The sequence below is a fragment of the Dermochelys coriacea genome, chromosome 3 (assembly GCF_009764565.3).
Source record: "Dermochelys coriacea isolate rDerCor1 chromosome 3, rDerCor1.pri.v4, whole genome shotgun sequence".
NCBI classification, from domain to species: domain Eukaryota; kingdom Metazoa; phylum Chordata; order Testudines; family Dermochelyidae; genus Dermochelys; species Dermochelys coriacea.
This window is the reverse complement of record NC_050070.1, coordinates 69,513,338-69,539,034: the sequence shown is the minus strand read 5'-3', so window position 1 is coordinate 69,539,034 and position 25,697 is coordinate 69,513,338. Positions and strand designations below refer to the sequence as shown.

General features: G+C 41.5%; 1 protein-coding gene across 2 annotated transcripts in view; it reads left to right on the top strand.

Annotated features, from left to right (window-relative positions):
• Positions 1–25,032, top strand: part of GABRR2 (gamma-aminobutyric acid type A receptor subunit rho2) — a 59,155-nt gene extending 34,123 nt beyond the window's left edge. The window contains exons 3-9 of one of the 2 annotated variants that reach the window (XM_038395850.2): positions 2,684–2,751; positions 5,855–6,078; positions 14,586–14,668; positions 18,544–18,684; positions 19,030–19,182; positions 20,593–20,789; positions 23,431–25,032. In XM_038395850.2, coding sequence (XP_038251778.2) covers positions 2,684–2,751; positions 5,855–6,078; positions 14,586–14,668; positions 18,544–18,684; positions 19,030–19,182; positions 20,593–20,789; positions 23,431–23,739 — 1,175 coding nt within the window. In that variant the 3' untranslated portion in view covers positions 23,740–25,032. The remainder of the gene's footprint in view (positions 1–2,683; positions 2,752–5,854; positions 6,079–14,585; positions 14,669–18,543; positions 18,685–19,029; positions 19,183–20,592; positions 20,790–23,430) is intronic. The other variant, XM_043510644.1, reaches the window with a different exon arrangement.
• Positions 25,033–25,697: the final 665 nt, after the last annotated feature.

Genomic DNA, 25,697 nt, shown 5'->3' with positions numbered 1-25,697 from the left:
CATAAAGCCCAAATCCTCTCTTGCCCCATCACCAGGGCCCATAATGCAACAAAAATAGGTGGTGATAAGTAACAGTCACCCTGGATTTGTCAAGAACAAATTGTGTCAAACCAACTTAATAGCTTTCTTGGACAGGGTATCAAGCCTTGTAATGGGGGAATATGGTATATCTTGACTTTAGTAAGGCTTTTGATACTGTCTCACATGACCTTCTCATAAACAAACTAGGGAAATACAATACCTAATGCAAACATCATTCTGGAATGTATTAGCAGGAGTATTGTAAGTAAGTCACAGGAAGTAATCCTTCCACTCTATTCCACGCTGATTAGGCCTCAACCGGAGTATTGTGTCCAGTTCTGGGTGCCACATTTCAGGAAAGATGTGGACAAATTGGAGAAAGTCCAGAGAAGAGCAACAAAAATGATTAAAGGTCTAGAAAACATGACCTATAAGGGAAGATTGAAAAAATTGGGTTTGTTTAGTCTGGAGACAAGAAGACTGAGGGGGGACATGATAACAATTTTCAAGTATATAAAAGGTCGTTACAAGGAGGAGGGAGAAAAATTGTTCTTGTTAACCTCCGAGGCTAGGACAAAAAGCAATGAGCTTAAATTGCAGCAAGGGTGGTTTAGGTTGGACATTAGGAAAAAATTCCTAACTGTCAGGGTGGTTAAGCACTGGAATAAATTGCCTAAGGAGGTGGTGCAATCTCCACCACTGGAGATTTTTAAGAGCGGATTAGACAAACACCTATCAGGGATGGTCTAGATAAGATGTAGTCCTGCCATACATACAGGGGACTGGACTAGGCCTCGAGGTCCCTTCCAGTCCTATGATTCTATGAAAACCAGTATAGCTTCAAGCTGGGATTCTGTGGGGAGCTTGTGCAGCACATTCCTTACCCCATGCAGCTTTCATCTGTAGGGGCTCCTCTGTGGCATCACGAAAAGTGTTTGAGGAAGGCCTGCATTGTGCAGGAGGTCGGACTAGATGATCATCATGGTCCCTTCTGACTTTAGTATCTATGAATCTATGAAGGCAAGTTGTGGGGAGGGGGTGTGAGTGGCCATGTGTGGCTAATGGATCCATAACTACATGGTTCCACCTGCAACCGCGTAACACAGTAGGCAGGGCAGAGTCCCTTCTGCTTCGATGGGCCTGCTCTCATGCGTAGAGGTAAGCACATGTTGAAGTATGTTGCTGGTTGTGGTGAGACTGCTCCGCACCTTTCAAGATCAAGCTCAAAATACATACTTGAAATTCCACCTCACGTGTTTTTGTCCCAAGGTGGAATCCTTATTAGCACATTCGGTAACTCAGTCAGGCTAATATTTCTGGGACTGTTGCTATACTTCTTCAGAACAACATGGCCACTGAAAAACTGTATGAATGCAGAAGGCTGCAGCAATATAAATGGAACAGGTCAGCTATGTCACTTGCAGTGTTTCGTTAACCTTGCCCTTGCACTGTATTGTACCTCAGTGGGATGTGTCAAAGGACTGGCAATATCATTGCAGGTGGTCCAATTGTAATCAGCCTAGATTCAAGCTCTACTGATATTGTGCTGATTTATCCCTACTGAAGCACCTGCTGCTGTGTGTGAACTCCCCTTTTCTACAACAGAAATGGATATAAGGTTTTATCCAACGCGCGCCCGCCCCCAACAGATGTTGGAGTGCATGTGCCACAGCAGAAATGGCAGTAGGGTAGATGATATCTTGCAAGCTAAAAGCCCTATTGCATTCTCAGAACAGAGGTTTTCTAGCTGTCTTGTTAAATGTATGTTATTTAAAGTGCTTGCTATTGGAAGTAATTTTTATGATGATGTCATTATAGTCTTATTTAATATTGATATAAAAGTAGCACTTATAGATCAGGATCAGGACCCTACTCTCACCTCCCCCAACCTTCCCCCATTGAACTAGGTGCTATACAAATATGGAAGTTTCATGATCCTTGCCTGAAACAGCTTACAAGATATGGCTTTGTAACAACATAAAATTCTTTAAAGCACAACTAACGCAACTGCATAATGATAGCAACTTCAAATTAGGGACAGGTGAGGACTTTTTGCCTAATTTCAAGCACACCTGAATACTGAATATTTGAAAGTTTGATTCAGATTGAACTTCTTTGAGTTCAAATTCAGTTTAGGAGAGACTGGAAAAAGGAGGGAGAGGAGAGATTATCCACAATGGACAAAGGAATGAGAGAAGAGGAGAAAGAAAAATCCACTAAAAAATGACAGCGCTCTCAAAAATTCACACAAAATGAATGGAGCTTGTTGCATTGTGAAGGTTTTTCCCCCCCATTCCTTTTGTTATCAGCAAAGTGAAATCGCAAGGATTGTGGTTTCTTCCTCTTATTTTCCTGTATCTTCATTGGGATTTCTGCATAAAGAACTAATATTTATAATGGGCTGGCTCTGCGTTAGGCACCTTTCCAAAATGCTTCACCACTGCTATGGATGAGCCATACACAGGTAGTGTCAGTGCTGGAGACATGCAAAGGGGAAAAAAGATATTGGGATTATTATTATGGCTGTCTCTTCAAGGAACCACCGGTACAAGAAATTACATCATCAGCCCCAAAATGTTTTGAACACTATTTTATAAAGATAACTAAAGTCAGATGATATAAAGGGATAGTATTTAAATGTCTAAATCTCATTCTACCACAGGTCCTGCCATTCCTGTTGGAGTAGATGTACAGGTTGAAAGCTTGGATAGTATTTCTGAGGTTGATATGGTATGTAACACTTTTATACCTTGATTATTCCTAGTCAGGATAAGTCCCTATATGGATTTCAGTTTAGCTGTCAGACGAAGGCAAATGCAGTTAAAAACAACTTTTAGCAATATTGAAAGGCCCATAATCAGAATTAACATCTTAATAAAGGTTGACACTGTTCAAAGAGTCATCATGAGGACTTCAGATAAAGATGATTAAAATTCCAAGGGAACAAAGACCTTGAAAAGAAAATGAGTATGATCTTGATGAGGAGTCAGGAATAGGAACAATTGCCTGCTGTGCTCATTTCATTGTACCCCATAACAGAATTCATGTCACTTGGGTTCAGGTAGCTATAAAAACTCTTGTGAGGATCATGAAAGCCTTACTTATTTTTAACTTTATTATGGAACCAGAAAATCTATTCTCAAATGTATGGATCTGAGGGGAACATTAGAAGAACTAATTAGTATAATAAATCAAAACAAGCAGCTTCCTACCTTCTCATCTGTAGAGGCAGTCCCTCCAATTCAGAATGGACTCTGCTTCTACCTATGCTGAATTTGTGATGGATAACCAGATTTAATCATCAGTGCTGTCACTCCAGAGCTTAGCAACAGCACTAAATTCAGTAGTAATTTATTCTTGTGTTTTTTAAAAAGGAAAGAAATGTGGATCCAAATATCAACAAATAAGTGCTACTGGCAGTAAAAGTTGTATGTGAGAGAGCTATCCTCTCAATCTCCTTTGCTTTGTGTGGGAGAAAGATGGAGCAAAAAGACTGGAGAGAAAAAGAAATGAAATGGGGAAAGGAGGAGGAAAAAAAGAGGGAATCTTCTCTTTTCCACTCTCCCTTCATCCCCTTCCTCACTGTTCCTCTTGCATATCATGGAGCGTGGTATCTAGGCATAATCTGCAGGGCTAAGGACAGGGTTTTAGCTTAACACCTAAACTCCACAGTATTTGTGCCTTTAATACAAACTGTTAATATTACTCTCCTGTAGTCCTTTTGTGCCACCGTCGTTCTGACTTTGCTATACAAGGGAGCATATCACCAAATGAGAAAACAAGCCGTTTTCCCTTTTGAAAAACTGAGGATCAGACCTAAAGCTAGAATTTTTCCCTTTGTAGTTACAGTGTTAAACATACTGCTGAGGACAGCTTGCTTTGTATCCTATCTGATACCAAACAATTTATAATTTCCTCTAGCAATAAGAATTGAAAGATTGATTGCATTTTATCAAGCCACAGTTGGATCCTCATTATAAGAACTTGGCTTGTGAGCATTGATATTGAAAGCAGGGATTTTCTATGGAATGTGAGTGACGATGTGGTGGAAAATCCACAGAAAGCAACCAGTGCAAGGGAACCAGATCGCTGATGTTTCAAGATAATTTAGCAAAACTAAGCCCTAGGTAGCTCATTAAATAACACGCTAGTCTTTAAGCAGGAAACCTCAAGCTTTCACCTAGATCAGAGGTCCCCAAACTGTGGGGCATGCCCTGCTGGGGGCGGCACAGAGGAACAGTCAGGGGGTATGACTGGGGCCCAGACCAGGGAGGGAGCACCATCCTGCTCTGCTCCTGGCCTTGACCCCAGCTGCTGGCCCCAGCTGCCAGCCTTAGCCCCTGGCCTAGGCTCCGCTCCCGGCCCTAGCTCTGGGGGGGGGGAGGGGAGGGAGGAAGGTGCGAGATAAAAAGTTTGGGGGTCACTGACCTAGATCCTTGCCCCTCAGAAAGCTGTGAATTCTGCTCCCTTTTCCCTCAAGTTACTTCTCTCTGACTGCCTGGGGTTTTGTTCCTCAACCATAGGATATGAGTTATTCCCACTGAAATTGTATCCTTGCATCCTGCAGCAGGAAAATAGGGCCCCTGGCCAGCAAGGGTTTAGCCTTTTAATAAGAACCTTTCTTAGCATGCTCTCCTGGTAGTCCAACCTTTAAATCAGCAGCCCTAAACTGATCATTTTGCCTCTGATGGTTGCAGATGGCACCTCCTTTTCTCCCACCTAGTAAGTAAGAAGTTGCAATCGATTAGACTGGCTCTAGTAGTGCCAAAGGACCAGAGGGATTGCTCAATCAGATTAGATCTTGGTCCATTAAATCAGATACCTTTAATCCATCAACTGTTAGCTCCTACTGCGTCTGTGATAATCTGACTGCTTTGTGGGAAAAGAGACCGAGATGACATCAGCCAGTGACCACACCATCTCAATATTGTGTGTGTAAAAATGAGTCCTTTCAAACATGCTCTTAGTAAGTTTTTTTAATTACTGCTGCACCATTGGGGGAAAAACTGTGTGTGAGCTGCTTTTACTCGAGCCCAGGCTGGCAGAGCTTTTGAAACTACTTTTGAAGCAAATTGCTTAATGGGGAACATAAAAATAATTACATTTTAATCTCTAAGCATGAAGGGGTTATTTAGTTTAGGAAAATACAGCTATCAGGTTGGGATCAATGGCAGAAACAGATATTTTTCTTCATGCTGCTGTAGGTGTTTTCCAGCTTTAATTTATATTAATTTTTATTTATATACTTCTAGAATAGGAATAACAGTCCCCTCACACTGCTGTTGTTGGGAATAATATGATTCTTTCTCTAGGATACATTGCTCAGTGCTCAAACTCATACCTTAGCTAATTTGAACAAGATTTTATTTTTTCAAGCAGACTGGGTATATGATTATCCTTTAACTAATATTATGCTATCAGGATTCAAAAAGCCTGTACCAATATAGTGAAATGTATTTTCCTTTGAAAGTTGAATTTCAATGTGTCCTATAGACTAATAGCTTCTAAGGAACACCTGCTACAAATTGTATTAACATTGTATTAATGTCCTGTAGTACTTGGCGGGAATGCATTGATATCTGCATGTTACTCTGTTAGGGTGTTTGTAATGTAGGACACAAAAAATGTTTGGGCTGTGGAACTTTCCCAGAATGCTTCATGTCTACGGGAAACTGTTCTGTGGAATTAGCCTGAGGAAGAAAACCATGCTTAGCAGAGAAGAGATTCAATCTGTATGAGACATATTAGTATAACAATAGCGGATTTCCTTTCTAATGTTTGGAAGGCATCATTGTGACACATTCTTTCATGGTTCTCTTTTCTTCTGATGCAGGACTTTACTATGACACTGTACTTAAGGCACTACTGGAAGGATGAACGCCTCTCATTTCCTAGCATCACTAACAAGAGCATGACCTTTGATGGAAGGCTGGTGAAGAAGATTTGGGTTCCAGATGTCTTCTTTGTGCACTCCAAAAGATCATTCATTCATGACACAACCACTGACAACATCATGTTGCGAGTGTTCCCAGATGGTCATGTGCTCTATAGTATGAGGTAACCACACAATCTAGCTTACTGTCTGTGAACAGCCATTTATTGTTTGTCCAATTCTGTTCTGAGACAGTTTTGCTGAAGATAGGAATTGCCCTTGCGACATTCCTCAGGGTATAATCTGGATTGTTGGACAGCTGTGTTCCTTCATATCTCCAGTCTGGGGTGCCTTTTATACTGCTTTGCTGTGAGAGCAACCACTCCTGGTCCTGCTCTCACATAGTCTCTAGCATGCAAAATCACTCCCAGCTGAATTACATTACAGGATGACACCAGTGACTTCCCAGTCCCAGACCTTCCCCCCAGAAATGTGCATCTTGTACTGCCCAGCTCTCTACTGAACAATGCAAGCTCCTATAAAGTCAGTCATTTCATGAATGGAAAATGATAAACAGAAACCTTATCATCTGAAGTGGAGGTTCCCGGACACTTCAATCTGAACACACATGGGTTTAGCTAAAACAATAAGCAAGTTTATTAACTACAGAAAGATAGATTAAGTGATTGCAAGTAATGAGGCATAAAGTCAGAATGGGTTATAAAGAAAATAAAAGATAATATGCAAACTAACACCTAATTTAGCAAGCTAAATGGCTTGAAAACCAAGGTTTTTTCTTACCATAGGCAAGTAACCTCCTAACCATCAATGGTCAGAGAATAGCTTAGTGCATTAGGAGTGTTTGTCCTTCAGTCAATATGCGCTTTGAATTAGGCTCTGCAGTACACTAGATCGTGACCTTCAGAACTGTCCATTTTTGCTAGAAAAACAGACATTCTCTTTATTTTCTGGGATAGGTTGAACATCACTATCAAGTTTTAGCCAAAGTTAATTGAGGCTGAAGTGGCTGCTAAAAGATGTACCTTACTAGCTGCTTCTCAGACAGATTACTGGCTGAAAGAATTCTGAGGGAACACCCCAGTAGTGCATCAGGGACTTCGGTTCCTCCAGATGGATAGGATAAGTAGTATGTGTTGGAAAATATGACCCAGATAGGTAGGAGAACCCAAGGGCTGCAGGGCTTTTCAGAATTCCTTTAGACCAGAGTGGATAAAAATCAGTGATTTTTTTTTATATTAAAAATTGGATTTTTAAAATTTAAATTGGGTTTTGATGTAAATGGGATTTTTTTTAAATGTAAATAAAATACAGGTGTTTTTTTAAAAAATACACCTATTTAAAATTAAATTCAAAATTAGGACAACTTATGTTAAGGCTGAAAGTTAAAATAATCTATTGAAATAATTTAAATTGAATAAAAATTAATATTAAGGAGTATATGTTTGCTTGCAAGGTTTAAAGAAAGTCAACCCACTTCACCTGTTAGAAGTCAGGTGAAGCACCTGAAACCAGAATTTGTTGAAGTGCTAATCCAGCTTTTGACAGCAAGTAGCCTTTTCTGCAGTTGCAGGGAGAATGTTTTTTTTTCATTTCAGTTTATTCAACTAGTTCAGTTCGCTGACTAGTTAATTAAAAGTTAAAAAACCAGTGGGAATTGAAAAAAAACCCAGAAAGCTTGTTTTGCCTCTTCAAATCTATTAATAAAAACTAGATGGGAGAGAATGAGATCTACTAGTTCTAAAATCTCACCAGACTTGATGACCAGAAACTATCAGTTCAATTCACTAACTACTTCCTTTGTTTAATAAATCAGTTGGTTTTAAATGCAAAACACGTTTTAGTAAACTTACTGTATTTTTCTTATGGATCCAGGATAGTTAAGGTAGTTTTATTTAACAAATAAAAAAACATTTAAAAAATGCTATTTTCGGGCATTTTAAATTTAATCACAAATCACACATAAAAATGAATCATCATCTAATATACAAGAACTGCATTGTTAACCATTTTCTAACACAAAAATGGTAAAAGTTAAGAATCTGAATAAATGTAAATTAAGCGATATCATATCTTAAATAAATGTATATAGATACAGTGTATCCTCCTGGTTAGCAAAAAGAAGCACCAAATTTACAGATTCATAGATTCCAAGGCTAGAAAGTACCATTGTGTTCATCTAGTCTGACCTCCTATATAACACAGGTCATAGAACTTCCCCAAATAATTCTGAGAGTACAGCTTTTAGAAAAAATCCAATCTTGATTTTAAAATAGTCATTGATGGAGAATCCACCACAACCTTGGTAAATTATTCTAATGGTTAATTACTCTTGCGGTTAAAAATGTACACCTTATTTCTAGTCTGAATTTGTCTAGCTTCCACTTGCAGCCATAGGATAGTGTTAGACCTTTTTCTGCTGGATGGAAGAGCTCATTACTAAATATTTCCCACCCCCCATATAGATACTTATAGACTAAACAAGTCAACCCTTAACCTTCTCTTCATTAAGCTAAATAGATTGAGCTCCTTGAATTTATCACTACAGGGCATGTTTTCTGATCCTTTAATCATTCTCATGGCTTCTATGAGCCATCTCTAAATTTATTATCATCCTTCTTGAATTGTGGGCACCAGAACTGAACACAATATTCCAACAGTAATGCACCAGTAGCCAATACAGAGATAAAATAATCTCTCTCCTCCTACTTGAGATTCCCTGTTTATGAAGCATCCCCAGGATCACATAAGCTCTTGGGCCATGTGTGTCAAACTGGGAAATCTTGTTCAGCTGTTTATCTGTCATATTCCCCAAATGTTTTTCAGAGTCACTGCTTCCCAGGATAGAGTCGCCCATTGTGTGACTATTGCCTACATTCTTTGTTTCTAGATATATATGTTTATATTTAGACATATAAAAATGCATATTGTTTGCTTGCTCCCAATTTACCAAGTGGTCCAAATTGTTCTGAATCAGTGATCTGTCCCCTTCATCATTTACTAGTTACCCAGTTTTTGCATCATCTGCAAACTTTATCAATGCTGATTTTAAGTTTTCTTCCAGATCATTGGTATAAATGTTAAATAGCATAGAGCCCAGAACCAATCCGCACAGGACCCTCCGGAACACACCTGCTCGATTATGATGTTTATAGTTAGATTGAGACCTATCAGTTAGCCAGTTTTTAATCCACTTAATGTGTGCCATTTTAATTTTGTATCATTCTAGTTTTTTAATCAAAATGTCACATGGTACCAAGTCAAATTCTTACAGAAGTCTAAATATATTACACCAACACTATTAACTGCATCAATGAAACTTGTAATCTTACTGTTCTCACTACCATGAGGATTTTGAATGGGACCCAATCCAGCAGGCAGGTTCAGAGCAGACCTACTGAATTGGTCCCCATGGGTGAGTTAGGTACTCCTCCACCTACCTTCCCCTGGTTTGTGGATCACTCTAGGGCTTAGAGGGGAGATAGACATCTGTGTAGCTAGACTGAAGCAGCAATGTGCATGCCCAGAGGCAGAAACTGGGGAACTTTTATAATGAAACTTTAGGCACTGAGTGAATTTAGGCACCTAAAGGGTTAGGTGGCAGCCAGAAAGGAGTTTTGTGGATTGTAGTGAACCTACAAATGGGAGTTAGGCGCCTAAATCTGGTTTAGGTTCCTAAGTACCTTTGTGAATCTGGGCCTTAGTTTCTGTATTCCTGATCTGTAAAATGAGGGTAATAGCACTTCCCTACCTCACAAGGGTGTTGGGGAAGATAAATACAATAAAACTCATGAGATGCTCAGATACTTGGGCAATGGGGGCTGTCTTAACCATAAGGGTAGCCTAAAATTCCTCCTTATCTGTAAGGTGTTAAGAAGCTCAAATAATCCGGTTGGCACCTGACCAAAGGAACCAATGGGGACAAAAGATACTTTCAAATAGGGGGATGGGAGGCTTTGATTTGGGTTCTTTGTTTCTGTGTTCCTTTGCTATTGGGACATTAATCCATGTTCTCCAAACCATTCTGAACCAGTCTCTCATATTACAGAAGTTGTTAGTACAGCCAGGCAAGGCATATTAGTTTCTTTGTTTTCTCAACTTGTGAATTTTCCCTTTGCTGGAGGGAGATTTATCCGTGTTTTGTTGTAACTTTGAAACTAAGGCTAGAAGGGGTTCCTCTGTGTTTTGTGCATCTTTTGTTACCCTGTAAAGTTATCTTCCAACCTGATTTTAAGGAGGGGATTTTTAACCTTTTCTTTTTTTTAAAAAAATAAAATTCTTCTTCTAAGAAAGGATTGATTTTTTTTCAGTGTCCAAAGATCCAGGGATTTTGGGTCTGTTCACTTTGTACCAATTGGTTAGGATATTATTCTCAAGCCTCCCCAGGAAAGGGGGTATAAGGGCTTGGGGGGGATATTTTGGGGGAACAGGAACTCCAACTGGTTCTTTCCCTGATTCTTTGTCTAAATCACTTGCTGGTGGCAGCATACTGTTCAAGGACAAGGTGGAATTTATGCTTTGGGAAAGTTTAACCTAAGCTGGTAAAAATAAGCTTAGGGGGTCTTTCATGTAGGTCCCCACATCTGTACCCCAAAGTTCAGAGTGGTGAAGGAATCCTGACATGGTGGCAGAGCGGTGGGATCATTTTGAACCAGAAGCACAAACCTTAGGAATTTTTTTTCTTCTTTTAGCTGCTTGGGGAAAGCTGGAGCTGAGAACAGCTGGAGGTTTATTTTTCCTTTTCTCTTTCTTTGCCTGGAGGAAGAGGTGTTAGTTTTTTTTTTGTTTTTTTTTAAACAAAGGTGTTAGCTACAGCCAGGAAATTCACAAGCAGGTTTTTTTTTTTTTCTTTTTAGTTCTTGGGTAAGCTAGGCAGGCAGAAGCTAGGATGTCAAAAAACAAGGTCCAACAGAAACTAGAATTAGCTAAATTTGAAGCCGAAGAGAAACAAAAAAGAACATGACAGACAGCCTTAAAATGCTTGGAGCTGGAAGCAGAGGAGAGGAAAGAGGCAAAACACTTGGAGGCAGAGGCAGAGAAGCACCGCTTGGAGATGGAATTAATAGCACTTCCCTACCTCACAAGGGTGTTGGGGAGATAAATACAATAAAACTCATGAGATGCTCAGAGTTTTACGCTGATCACGCTGCTGATCACAAAGTGTTGCAATGGGGGCCATATAAGTACTTAAGTGAGAAAGAGAGTAGACCAGGAAAAGGGAGTGACGTGCAATAATGCACATTTGTTTTAATAACAGAATTATATTTCTTAGGAACTATTGCTCATCAATTTCAACATACAGCAGATAAAAAACTGGGCACATTGTTTTAATTTGCTTCACAATATCATCACAAGATTAAAATCAAGTAAATGTGCATCTTAGCAGTATGAATACACTCTCCTTGTGGTCTTCTGACAGTATGCACATAAGCAGGATTCACAAAATCACATTAGGGACTTATAAATTCAAGACCCTTTGTAATAATATACATTAATTGAGGGGATCTCTTATTGACAGGTTGAGTTTCTGTGCTGTCTCTGACTAAGGAATTGTTAATAACTACATGTATTAGGAAGGAAAATGTCATATTGTAATGATACAAAGTTATACAGTATTTAACTATGATGGACAACACTGTAGAGAACAGTTTTCAGAATGGAGAGAGGTAAATAGTGGTGTCCCTCAGGGATCTGTACTGGGCCCAGTCCTATTTAACATATTCATAAACAATCTGGAAAATGGGGTAAACAGTGAGGTGACAAAATTTGCAAATGATACAAAATTACTCAAGATAGTTAAGTCCCAGGCAGACTGTGAAGAGCTACAAAAGGCTCTCTCAAAACTGGGTGACTGGGCAACAAAATGGCAGATGAAATTTAATGTTGATAAATGCAAAGTAATGCACATTGGAAAACATAATCCTAACTATACATATACAATGATGGGGTCTAAATTAGCTGTTATGACTCAAGAAAGAGATCTTGGAGTCATTGTGGATAGTTCTCTGAAATCATCCACTCAATGTGCAGTGGCAGTCCAAAAAGCAAACAGAATGTTGGGAATCATCAAGAAATGGATAGATAATAAGATAGAAAATATCATATTGCCTCTGTATAAATCCATGGCACGTCCACATCTTGAATACTGCGTGCAGATGTGGTCGCCCCATCTCAAAAAAGATATATTGGAATTGGAAAAGGTTCAGAAAAGGGCAACAAAAATGATTAGGGGTATAGAATGGCTTCCATATGAGGAGAGATTAATAAGACTGGGACTTTTCATCTTGGAAAAGAGGCGACTAAGGGGGGATATGATAGAAGTCTAAAAAATCATGAGTGGTATAGAGAAAGTAAATAAGGAAGTGTTATTTACTCCTTCTCATAATACAAGAACAAGGGGCCACCAAATGAAATTAATAGGTAGCAGGTTTAAAACAAACACCAGAAAGTATTTTTTCACACAACACACTATCAATCTCTGGAACTCCTTGCCAGAGGGTGTTGTGAAGGCCAGTACTATAACGGGGTTCAAAAGGAAGCTAGATGGACCTATCTTCCATGAATCTATCAATGGCTATTTGCCAGGATGGGCAGGAATGGTGTTCCTAGCCTCTGTTTGCCAGAAGCTGGGATTGGATGACAGGGCATGCATCACTTTGTGATAACCTGTCTGTTCAGTCCCTTTGGGGCACCTGCCACTGGTTACTGTCAGAGGACAGGATACTGGGCTTGATGGACCTTTGGTCTGACCCAGTATGGCTGTTCTTATGAGAAATTGTTACCATGATAGCTGCACTGATCAAAGTCTGAGTTCCAAAAATCTGCTATGGCTAAGTTCTGCTTTGATTTATAAACGATACAACTCCAGTTACTTCATTGGGGTGATCAGTGTGTATATCGAGGCAGAATTTGGCCCATAATCCCTTGATCAGCAGAAAGGTTCTTTGTCAACATTTGAAATGAAGTAGTCAGAGGAAGCATAAACAGGACTATAAACTTTAAAGTGATGACTCACATCTGGACTGTCCCTACTGAATCTAGAGCCTCACTTCAAATCAGTTCATTAGAAAAAACCTCCTGGTTCCCTGGTAAAGTTATTATATAATAGGGCTGATTAGATTCAGATTTATAAACTCAAGCCGGGATTGTTTCAGATTCCGAGGTCAGATGTGAATTTAACAGAGGCAAATCTTACGACTGAAAAAATAGCTGCCCCCCACTCCACCAATAATAATCAGCCCTCACAGTTTAAACAAGATTGATCCAGCACTAGGAAAAGCAGCTTTCCCCTAATAGTACATAGATGGAGGGGCCTTTCATGCTTATGTTGCTGATTTATGCATGTGGAACTCAGGCAGGTTTGTTGTGGTGACTGAGATAGAGTGAAAGCAAAATAAGGGAAGATCAGGAAGCTTGAACTGTGCTGGACATAAAGGAAGCATCATACTCTGGAACGCAGTGAAATATTTTTTTAAATAAGAAAACAATTTAATATAAGGCAGAGATTCAATAAAACATACTGTGCCAAAGTTCCTCCTCTGGGTCCTGCGCTTATGGGCAGATTTGCTCACCTCAGAGGTTCATAGCAGCCTTCAGTTTGGCCACTTTTGCTAGTGGCTCAAACCTGCCATTCACTCAGCTAACCTCATCACTGCCCAGCCTGGGGAAAAGGAAGGAGAACAATCCCTGCAGTCTCTGCTGATCCACTTAGTGAATTGGGGGACAGGCCAGGGACCTTCCCCTCTGGTGGGACCCACAGTCCAAGTCAACTCCTCTTATATCCAACAGGGGTGAGGGAGAACCTGGGCCTGCCCTCTACTCCGGGTTCCAGCCCAGGGCGCTGTGGATCACAGCTGTCTACTGTGTTTCTTGTAACAGCTGTGTGACAGCTACAACTGCCTGGGCTACTTCCCCATGGCCTCCTCCCAACACCTTCTTTATCCTCACCACAGGACCTTCCTCCTGATGCCAGATAGCATTTGTACTCCTCAGACCTCCAGCAGCACACCCCTCACTGACTGAAGTGAGGTCCTTTTTAAACCACTTGCCCTGATTAGCCTGCCTGTCTTAATTGATTCTAGCAGCTGCTTAATTGGCTCCAGGTGTCCTAATTAGCCTGCCTGCCTTAATTGGTTCCAGCAAGTTCCTGATTGTTCTGGAACCGCCCCTGTTACCTTACCAAGGGGAAAAGAGACTTGCTTAATCTGAGGCTAATATATCTGCCTTCTATCATTCTCCTGTAGCCATCTGGCCCGACCCTGCCACAACACTCAAATACACTAAAAATATTATTGTTTGCTGTTTGAGTTGCAGTAGTGTTCAGAGGCCCCAATCTATTACAACAGTCCCTGAAAACTATTCTAACTGGACTAGGAGCCAAACTGCCCCACACCAACTATGGAAATCATAAGCGTGCAGATGCGGTGTAAGCCTTCAAGTGGCCTGCACACATCCAACCATGTCTACATCTGAAGGGCAGGGCCTCTGTACTGATTAGGAATTTTCTTAGCTCTTTTATGTGAACACATTATGCATAGTTTCTGTTTTTAAAGCTGGGAAATTATTTTTATATATTTAAAATTTATTATTTCCATGTCCCGTGACACATTTCCACTACCTTCTCTGGAATACAGCATCTCTTTTAGGAAGTAACCTTTCCTGTTTGGATTTCTAGGATCACAGTGACAGCGATGTGCAACATGGACTTCAGTCGATTTCCCCTGGATTCACAGACTTGTTCTCTGGAGCTGGAAAGCTGTAAGTTGTATAGATGTTCTTAGCTGCAAGTCCCCCTTAGCTGACTGTACACATTGGTAGGTTATACATACTTCAGAATAAAGAAAAATAATATTTTAGGCCCTGAGTCAATGCCTGTTGAAGTCAATGAGCGTCTTTCCACTGAGTCAATGGGCTTTGGATCGGGTTCTTATTTGTGGAGGAAGGGAAGGAGTGTGTGTGTGTGTGTGTGAGAGAGAGAGAGAGAGAGAGTTTGTAGTAGATGACACAAATTAAAAACAACAAAAGTCAGACTTGGGTCCTACTCCATGGACTGGTGACTATTACGACATACTGACTTGGAGGGAAAACTCAGAATTCCTGTTGTATTGGTTGGCTCTGTTTGGGAGATGATGTCTGAAACCATCATGGAGGACAATTGCTACTCTCTTCAATTTATGTACCTTTCATCCCCAAAGACTTTAATGTGCTTTACAAATGATAGGCCGGAGCCTGCAAGTACTAAAGTACATGAGCAGTCCCACTGAGTTCAACTTGGGTAATTCAGTTCAACTTAATGGGACTCACCAGGGGCATGAAGTTGCTTTCATGCTTAAGTGCTGGATTCACAAAGAAACTTTTAGGTACCTAGAAAATCACTGGGATTTACAAAGCCTGGGTTAGGAACATAGGCTCCTTTCTGAGGTTGGATACACAAGGTCCAGTCCCTCCAGAGTGCAACAGGTGAGACTGAGGGAACGCCACATCAAAATATCCCATAGCCCAGTGCTTAGAGCATTCACCTGAGAGGTGATGACAGATTCCTGTTCAAATCCAGTCTCTCCCTCAGGTGGAGGGGGGACTTGAACCAGGGAACTTCCACATTCCAGGTGAGTGTCCTATCCCCTGGATAGGGTGACCATATTTCCCTCTGCTGAATGCAGGATACCTGATGAAATTACTCATATTCAAACGAGTTAAACGGCAATCCATCAGAACTATGCAGTACAAACATTCAAGTTGACTGAGTGCCCGTTAAAAAGAAATATTGCATAGTTGGATTCTTTTTATTTACATTCTTATCTTTAAGGCTTTAGGATTCACAAGGGAGAGGTGACACACACACACACTCCCATAACCTCTCTCACACGGGGGGTGATGGATTGACCAACCTGACCCTCCCTGCCCAGCGCTCTCTGCCCTCCATGCCTGGCTGGGCCCCTGGGATGGACCTGCCTCTCCTGGCACATGGTGCTGCATCTTCCCGAGGCAACATGTGGGGGAGAGTGAGGGGGCTGCAGCATACAAGGTCACATACTCCCCCCCCACCCCAATTTCTGCCAGGGTTCACACCAGAATGTGGCCAGCAGCAGCCTTTTGACATAACATGACATAACCCAGCTGCCTCCTATCCCTGCCGGCTACAGTGTGGGCAGGAAGGGGTTGAGCCCTAAGGATGCATTGAGCACCAGGGCCCAGGGAACCTGTCTGCAGGGGCTTCAGCAAACTGGCCAGAGAGATGGCTCAGCAGGGGAGGGTGCCTAGGGGACAGAGCAGCCCCACGCTTTCTGGGGGCAGGACCCAGGGCTGGGGCTGGGAGTGTGTGAAGAAGGTGCTAAGCCCCTGCCCTGGAGGCTGCTGTGGAGCCTGCAGGTTTGGGGCATGAACAAGCAGGAAATTGCTTCCCTCCCCTTCCCCCCCGCCCACCACTCCAGAGTTTAGTTGAGGGGCAGAGAGGCTTCCCCATGCCAACTTTGGGTGGGGCTTTGGCACATGCAGAGCTCGCCTCCTCCTGGCGAGCACCCTGAGCTGGAGGGTCTTGGGCTTTCCCAGGACCCCAGCCCATCCAGAGGCAGTGGGGGAAGGAGAGAGCCTGCTGGCCAGGCTGCTGCTGAGCTGAGTGCTCTGACCAGAAGCTGGTTTTCCACACAGCGCTGGGAGTGGGACACATCCTGCTGATGGGGATATGGAGGAGCAGTGGGTTCCAGGCGGGGGCAAAGGGACAAAGCAGGAAGAGGACTGTGAGAGGGGGAGCATGTAAAGGGCTGATAGGTGGGAAACGGGCGACATGTAACTGGCTGTTGCCTGGTGTCTGTCCGCACTCATCAGCCACCGCAGCTCACAAAGCACAGCCAGTGCTGGCTGGAAATGGGATGGGGTTGGGGCAGGGCCCTGTTGGCCGAGAGCCAGCATGCAGCGGGGGCAGTGCTGATGGACCAGCAGGGGATCAGCTGGTCCTGCGTGCTGCAGCTTTGCCCTGCCACCAGCCTTGCACACCCACCCCCATCGTCGGCCACTGGACCCCCTCCCCCGCACTCACCACTGGTGGGAGGGTGGCTGATGAGCAGGGATCTGGCCAGCAGCAGGACCCGTCAGTACTGATGTGGGGAGGAGGGACAGAAAATACAGGACAATTTGCCTGTTTTTAAGAAAAAGTTGGGACACGGGCAGGAGGGCTTAAATTACGGGACTGTCCCTTTAAAAACAGGATGTCGGGTCACCCTACCCCGAACTAAAAAGTTATGAGGGAAATCCTCTTTCTCTTCCTTCGGTGTTTTGTGTAAGCCTGTCTATATGGGCCTCATTGGGTAGGTCTAAGCAAGTTAAGCAAAGGAAAGACTATCTTTTCTAGATTCATGTGTCGCTCTGGGGCTGAGGCATCTGGACACCTGGCATGGGGCTGCAGCGCACATGTGCAAAGGCAGAAACATATGTGTTGAGGGAACTTTTACTGGAAAAATTTAGGCACTGAGCAATTTTAGGTGAATTTGTGAATCCCACTGGGGCCTGATTCTGGGATCGAGGCACTTAAAGTGGCAATTAAGTGCCTGAATCCTTTTTGTAAATCCAGCCCTAAATGTCTTAAACAACAGTAAAGGAGTACTTGTGGCACCTTAGAAACTAACAAATTTATTTGAGCATAAGCTTTCGTGAGCTACAGCTCACTTCATCGGATGCATTTGGTGTTTCCACTGCTATCCTCAGGAGACTATTCATCAGTCTCCCAAGACCAGTTACCTAATTGTTCTGATGTTTCTCCAGATATTTAGCCTCAATTTTCCTTTGCTAAATTTCATCCCTTTCCTCCCTCATTATGCTCATATATCGCACTAAATAATTCGTCTCTCTCTTTTGTGTTTATACCCTTCAAATACTTGTTGACTTGTTACCTACAGTGATACCTCTCACCTTCAATTACATCTTTCAAATAAGATTTTAGATGGCTGTCTCTCTTATTTTTCCCCTAAATTTGGCCAGATTAACCATAATTACTTCCTATAAACTTTCCTCATAAACCCATCTTTCCAGCCCCTTAATCAATTCTGGTGTTCGTCTCTGAATCTTCACCAATTCGTCTACATTTTTCTGGTAGTGTGGTGATCAGAAATGTACCATTCTAGTTGTACACCAGTGCTGTATAAAGGCGGACATGGACCATGATGTGATGTCTTTTGTTTGGCTTTTTGTGCTGCTACATTATATCATATAACAAGATCCTTATTTAATCTACTGTTCATTAAAAACCCTATTTATTTGGCATTACTGCATTCCAAAGATGTATCTGTGTTTCAGGTTATTTTCTGCAGATACATTCATCTGCATTTTTTCCAAACAGAATTCAATGTTATTTTCCACCCATACTTCCAACCTCCTTAGTACTCTTTGCATTATTAGTCTGTCCTCATTAGTATTTGTGATATTCCCTAACTGAGAGCCTGATCCTGCACCAGAGTCCATGAAACATGGACCCCTGCACCAAGCAGATCACAATGCAGGACTGTGGCCTTAGAATCATTTGTGAAGCTCACTAATATGTTCCTTATCCACACATAGTAACTTTTAATACAGACTGTTTACATAAAATATCCTAAAGCCAAGTCACATTGTGTCTTTTTTTCTTTTATTTTTTTCTGAAGATGCTTACACTGATGAAGATCTGATGCTTTACTGGAAAAATGAGAATGAATCCCTGAAAACCGATGAGAAAATTTCCTTGTCTCAGTTTTTGATACAAAAGTTTCATACTACTTCCAGACTCGCTTTCTACAGTAGCACTGGTATCATTCTTCTTAAAATGGTTTTATTATTCTTTTGAGTCATTGCCATATATTTATAGTTCAATGTCAAACATTTGCCCGGTGAAATTTAAATGAAATTTCTGTAAGAAGTACTTGAGTAATAGTCCTTGTCTCTTTCCCTTTGCCCTTGTCATCTTTGGGATTATAGATCATTACAGTATATGTGCTGTGAACGATCTGAAGAATATAGAATCCCCCCATCCTTGTATATATTCACAATTATAGGTTGTCTACTCTTGTAAATATATGATTTTCTGAAAGATGTAGCAGCTCTGTATGTGTCATTAAAATGCTCTTCATGACACTTTTCCCCCCTCCCAACAGGATGGTACAATAGACTGTACATAAATTTCACATTACACCGCCACATCTTCTTCTTCTTGCTCCAAACCTATTTTCCTGCCACTCTAATGGTCATGCTATCGTGGGTGTCCTTCTGGATTGATCGCAGAGCTGTACCTGCTAGAGTGTCACTAGGTGAGGGCAATTAACATCAACCATGAATGTGACAAAACCTTTGAATTTGGAAGAGTAGGGGGAGGGGGAATTCTCTGTTTCATTTTGTTAAATATGCTAGGAAAATACATGTGCAATTTATCTGATAGTTAAAATAGTCTAAGGCCTGTGCTTTGTCTTATGTTCTTCATTGTTGAATTGCTTCTTCATGATTGATAAATCTTCTAGATCTGTATTTAAATCAGGGCAGAAGATGGAACTGTATTTTAAAAAGAGATGGAAGCAGAGAAAAGAGATTCCAGTGTTTGTGAACTAGTGAATCAAGATTTCTAATTATAGGCCCAACCTAGCAGTCCTGAAATGGGCTTTAAAATAGATGAGAGTTTTGTCTAATTCAGGACTGTTGGAATTTCTTTTGTTTAAAAAACAAAAAAAGAAACAGATGTGCTCAGTTATTAATGCCTAGGTCAGAGAGAGACTGAGATGTAATAAAAAGTCTAGTGTATCTCTCTGAATATGAGTGCATATGACTTCTTATAAATACAGAATAAAAATAGCATGTTAGTCCCATAGTTTGTGATATTTATAGACCTACACACTGTAACAAGCATCTGAAAAAGCAGCACAGTCTGCTCAAGTGAAAGAACTTCACTAGTTTGGAATGACCTGATTAAAGTCACACAAATGCTCTTTGGCTCTGGCACTCAATTGTTAAGTGGCTATTGCAAACTGGTGAAAATTAGGGAAAGTATTTTACTTTTATCACCACAGAGTACCTGCTTAACTGTACAATGTATACTATGGATACAGTGGATTCCATTAAAAACTTTTCAATCATCTTAGATAAGGTGAGCACATGATGACTTTTTTGTCACATCATGTCATGCAAGACATTTCCACACTCACACACAGGATTTAACATCAATGGCTTTCACCTTTTGAGACAATGATTCTAGTCAAGTCCACTTCAGCAGTGACCAAAAGTCTTTGGTCATTGACCGCTGTTTGGTGAACTGTATAAAACAAATTGATGCTCTCAGTGAACCTAGAGTCCTTATCACCACTGGCACCCTGGATGATAGCTAAAGCAGAAAAAAAATGACTAAATGACAATCTAATGAGTGGTCCCTGTAGGTTAGGGCTGAAGCATCACTTCCTAATTAAACACTAGAGAATTAAAGAGAATCACAAGGGAAGTGGTGGTTGCTCCATTACATTTAAAAATTTGACTAGACAGAGTGCTCAGGAGTGCAGTGTAGGGGAAAATCCTGCATTGTGAGGCCGCTAGACAAGATGACCTAATAAATCATTTCTAGAGGCTCTGAATGGTGCTGAGTACAGTACCGTATTTTGAGACAAAACTAATTAATAGTAGATGCCTTCTGAACTATATTTGGCATATGAAGTACATTTTTGTGGGGATTTTTCCAGGGATAACCACAGTGCTGACCATGTCAACAATCATCACTGGTGTAAACGCCTCCATGCCTCGGGTTTCCTACATCAAAGCTGTGGACATTTACCTCTGGGTCAGTTTTGTGTTCGTCTTTCTCTCAGTGTTGGAATATGCAGCAGTGAATTACCTGACCACAGTGCAAGAACGGAAGGAAAGGAAGTTGCGAGAGAAGGTGAGAGACAATCTTTTTACATGTGACGTACTTTATATTGGGTGTTTTGGGAAAAGGAATGGAAAAATGCTGACATTCATGATGTATGATTAATTTGTCTACAATGCTGAAGCTGACACAAGTACTGACACCACAAAAACAGGAGTTGATCTCTTTGATGATGATCATTGTACAAAAGGAAGAGAGAACAAAACAAAGATCAAAACTGGGGATGTTTGCAACCTGGGACTTTGGAAGAGACCATATGTGGAGAGTAGGAGGGGGGAAATCCAGACTGATATTTCCCTATGGTCGCCACAATTTATTTTTAAAGTTACTGCTAATGGATTATTCTGAGTGAATTAAAGACCTCTAACTCACAATCAGGTACATTTAAAAAATTGGGTTCAATAAAGGTAATAGTAGAATTGTTCCTTGGCACAAAACATACTTGAGCAACAAACAGTCTTTATATTTATTCTTTTAATGTGTCATGAAAGGCCATGGTGCTAAGCGGATCATTTTTATGGTTTTCACTAATGCTGTTGGGTAATTTAAAAGAATCTTTTAAAAAAATGTACCTGTTTCACTGAAAGCCCATTTAATGGCTGAATACCTTTTCTGTACTTCCTTTCCCATGGTTGGTATCCCAAGGAATTTGTGTGTAAATATTAGCTGTCTTTTTACTAATCAGTCTGTTCCTCAGTCCTGAATCTTCAAGATCTGTCATGAGCCTCCTTCACCTCACACTCCTCTGCCACAGTTCCTTGGCCTTCAATAAGCTTTCTACCTTTGGCCCAGTTATGAAGTCTGAGATCTCACTTACTCTCTATTTTCCATCCCTCCAGCTGTCCCTTTGATTCCATCATTTCCCAGTTACACAAACATGCTAATAGTATTCCTCAACTGTCTCTCCATTTACCATTTCACCTCCCTGATACTGCTAAGGTAATTGAAGAAGCTGCTCACTACTACAGCCTTTTCTCTCTTTTACCTCACTCTCGGTTCACTCCAATCTGGTTTCCATCCTCTCCATTGAAACTGCTGTCATCAAGGTCTCCCATGATCTCTTGTTGGCCAAGTCTAATGTATTCTGCTCCATTCTTATTCTCCATAAGCCCTCTGCAACCTTCAGTACTACAGTCTCTCTAATACCTCTCTGTAACCCCACAATACACTGCCTCCTCCTTAATATCCTGTCCACCTTCGACTTTTGAGAACCTATAATTTCTTGGTGGCTCTCTTGCTCTTTACAAGAGTTCCACAGGACTCAATTTGTGGTGCGCGTCTCTTCTTCTACATCTTGTCACTGCATGGCTTCATCCACTCATACAATTTCCACTATCATTTCTATGCTGATAATTCACAAATTCCTAGACACCTGGCAGTGTACACAACACCTATTAAATAAATCAGAGTCATTCAGTTCCTAGTCATTGACTGTGACCTTCCCTCAGGCCAAATCATACTCTAACCTGGGGACTAAGAGTCACCTGGGTCCAACAGTAATTCTCTTCCTCTTGGGTCCTGCAGCAATTGGCCTGTAGCAACCTGGTGCTTACTATTGCATCCTGGATTGGTCAACTGAGGGTCCTAATGCTAAGGATCCTGATTTAATCCTCCCCTATATTTTTTTGGGGGGGAGGGGGAAAGGGGGTTTGAGATTAAGGAATATAATGTGGCTGCTCACAGAGAAAAATAAAATTACATTTAAAAGATTAAAGATCATGGGTTCCACCTGTACTTACATTTTATACTTAGCTTGAAGGCAAGTGTGTTATAAACACAGTTTAAATTGGGTTGTAGCCAAACAGAGTTCTAAAAAAAATCCCAACACTGATGGGAACAAACTATTTCGAACAACTGTGTTGTAGCCTAGATCTGAAGAATAGCACAGTTCTTGTGACAGTACTTGAGCCCATGTGCATTGACCAGCCACATCATTTTGCTACAACTGGAACTGAGACAATAGATGCTTTTTTCAGTTTATGAATTGTCTGTGAGCGGTTTGTTTTGTTGTCCAAAATTATTTGCCAAATTATTCTTTGTCAGTGAGTTCACGAGCAGTGTGCTTATGAGTATTTGATATTTAGAATTCGAGATGCATTAGCTGTTTTTATTAGACAAGTGGGATGAGTTTCATCCCAGATATTTTTCCTATTCTCTGGCTGGATATGTGTAAGCTTTAGAATCAGGTTTCCAGAGGGAATACTTACATTTATGACATCAAAACTTACTTTCTGTCAGTATTTTTCTCATCTTTGCTTAAAATGCTGTTTCCACAAACATTACTGCCTCTTGCGCTATAATATCCATAGAAACTGAACATGAAAAGGAATGCAAAAGCAGCCAGAGGGAATTGAATTAACTGGGAAAAACTCCTGGTCAGGTTTTATTTCAATCAAACCAATTTCCCATCCCTAATTAGCACATAGGATTTCAGAAACAAACCCGGACACAATATAAATTTGCAACCAGTATGGCTAGTCAGCAACTTTTCATTTCAGAAAACTTCAGCTTTAATAGAGAAACATATCACAGCTGAATTATAATGTGCAGCTCCTGTGTTTACAAGCTGTCCATAAAAAAAAAGCGATCATCTTCGCCTCCAGTATTTTCGTGCAGTGTTTGACTATTGTTTGCTTGTTCATTTCTTTCTCAGTTTCCATGTACATGTGGAATACCTAATACAAAAACTTTGATGCTGGATGGAACCTACAGTGAATCTGATGCCAACAGCCTGGCAGGATACACAAGAAGCCAGATAGTGATTGAGGAAGAAAAACAAGACAAGATGGTAGTTCATTTGGCCATGAGCAACGAATCTAATTTGTCGAGAAAGAGAGGGCTGAAAGGCCATGTTGGCCTGCGCATCATCCAGAACACTCATGCAATTGATAAATACTCAAGAATAATATTCCCAGGCACCTATATATTTTTTAACTTGATATACTGGTCTGTCTTTTGCTAGACATACCGAGGCAGAAGCCCTTTACAGGACCATGTGGATGTTTTTTTAAAAAGTTCAGTTTGGGTGCTAAGCTAGAAAAACAATTCTACTCTTGTACCTGTGGAGCATAAGGCACTGGATATGTCCTGCAACGGGCACATTCGTCCAAGGCTTCCCAGAGATTTGGTGTGTCAATTACTCTTTACGCCAAATCCCCATCTCCCCTCTGCTCTCTTGGTTTGCCCAACAGCTACTGTATATATATACTGGACAAAACTGATAGTGCCTGATGTGCACTGGGGCCCAGATCCTCAAAGGGATTTAGGTGCCAATTCCCATTGATTTCAATAGGAGTTAGGTTCCTAAATACCTTTGGAAATCTAGGCCAGGGCAACACCACAAAAGAATCACCCAGCCTCCGCTGCTGGATTAAAGTGTGAGTTTCAATGGCTGTGCTGAGGTGCCTGAAATAGACAACTGTTAGGCTGCTGAATAAGAACTCAGCTTTGAAAGCTCTACATGAAAACAGAGCTCTCTTTAGACTATTGTTTTTATTTTTCCTTTGCCTATAAACAAATGGCATCTTTTTAGGATCTACTTTCATCAAGCCATCAGGCAAAATCCTGCAGTCCTTACACAAACCTCCCATTACATAAGTGGAATTGCTGCCTGGATGAGATCTGCAGAATTCACTCTACTGAGTCTAGGCAATTAGTTTGTTTTGAATTAAAATGAGGAGAAATGGTAAAGTAAAGCCAAGAAACCCCCCCCAAACTTGGGCAGCATGAGCGCTGGAGCTCATTTATAATGACAACTTGGAAGTTTAAATAAGTCTGTTCACTCCTTACAAATGGGCCTTGGTGTGCAATAAAGCAATCGTGAGTGCTTTCCTCTCTAACAGAGGTGGAAGGTAACCAACTGGAGTCTTTGATTAGTGTACAGGAATGGGGAGTTTATCCAGGAGCGACTAGCTCTTTTTGCTTCGTCTCTTCATAGCGAGGGCCCTACCAAATCTACAGCCATGAAAAACGCATCACAGACCATGAAACCTGGTCTCCCCGTGAAATCTTGTCTTTTGTTTGCTTCTACCCTATACTATGCATATTTCACAGGGGAGACCAGAGTTTCTCAAATTGGGGGGCCTAACCCAAAAGGGAGTTGCAGGGGGTTTGCAAGGTTATTTTAGTGGAGTCATACTATTGCCACTCTTCCTGCTGCGCTGCCTTCAGAGCTGGGTGGCCGGAGAGCAGTGGCTGTTGGCTAAGTGCCCAGCTCTGAAGGCAGCACCCCGCCAGCAGCAGCGCAGAAGTAAGGGTGGCAATACCATATCATGCCACCCTTACTTCTGTGCTACTGTCTTCAGAGCTGGGTGGCCGGAGAGTGGCGGCTGCTGACTGAAGGCCCAGCTGTGCAGGAAGCAGCACAGAAGTAAGGGTGGCAATATCACACCATGCCATCCTTCATTCTGTGCTGCAGCTGGCGGCAGCTCTGCCTTCAGAGCTGGGCTCTCAGCCAGCAGCTGCTGCTCTCTAGGTGCCCAACTCTGAAGTCAGCACCACCACCAGCAGCAGCAGCACAGAAGTAAGGGTAGCAGTACCACAACCACCCCCAACACACACTCCTTTTTGGCTCAGGACCCCTACAATTACAACACCATGAAATTTCAGATTTAAGTAGCTGAAATCATGACATTTATTATTTTTAAAATCCTATGACTGTGAAATTGGTAGGGCCCTATTCATAGCTCAATGCAGAGAACAGTGTAGGGAGAGGCCTGGCACCTCTCCAGGAACTCAAGGGCTGCCTTTATTTCTAACAGAAAAATGCAGCCCACAGAGAAAATACTTCCCAGCATGCAGTGCTCTTTCTCCAACAGAGCAGCTATACTCTATACCTGCCTTATTGTTTAGGTCTTTTGGATCAAGACGGAAGTTGCATGTTGGAACTTTTTTTCTCTACGGGTGCACCTCCATTTTAAA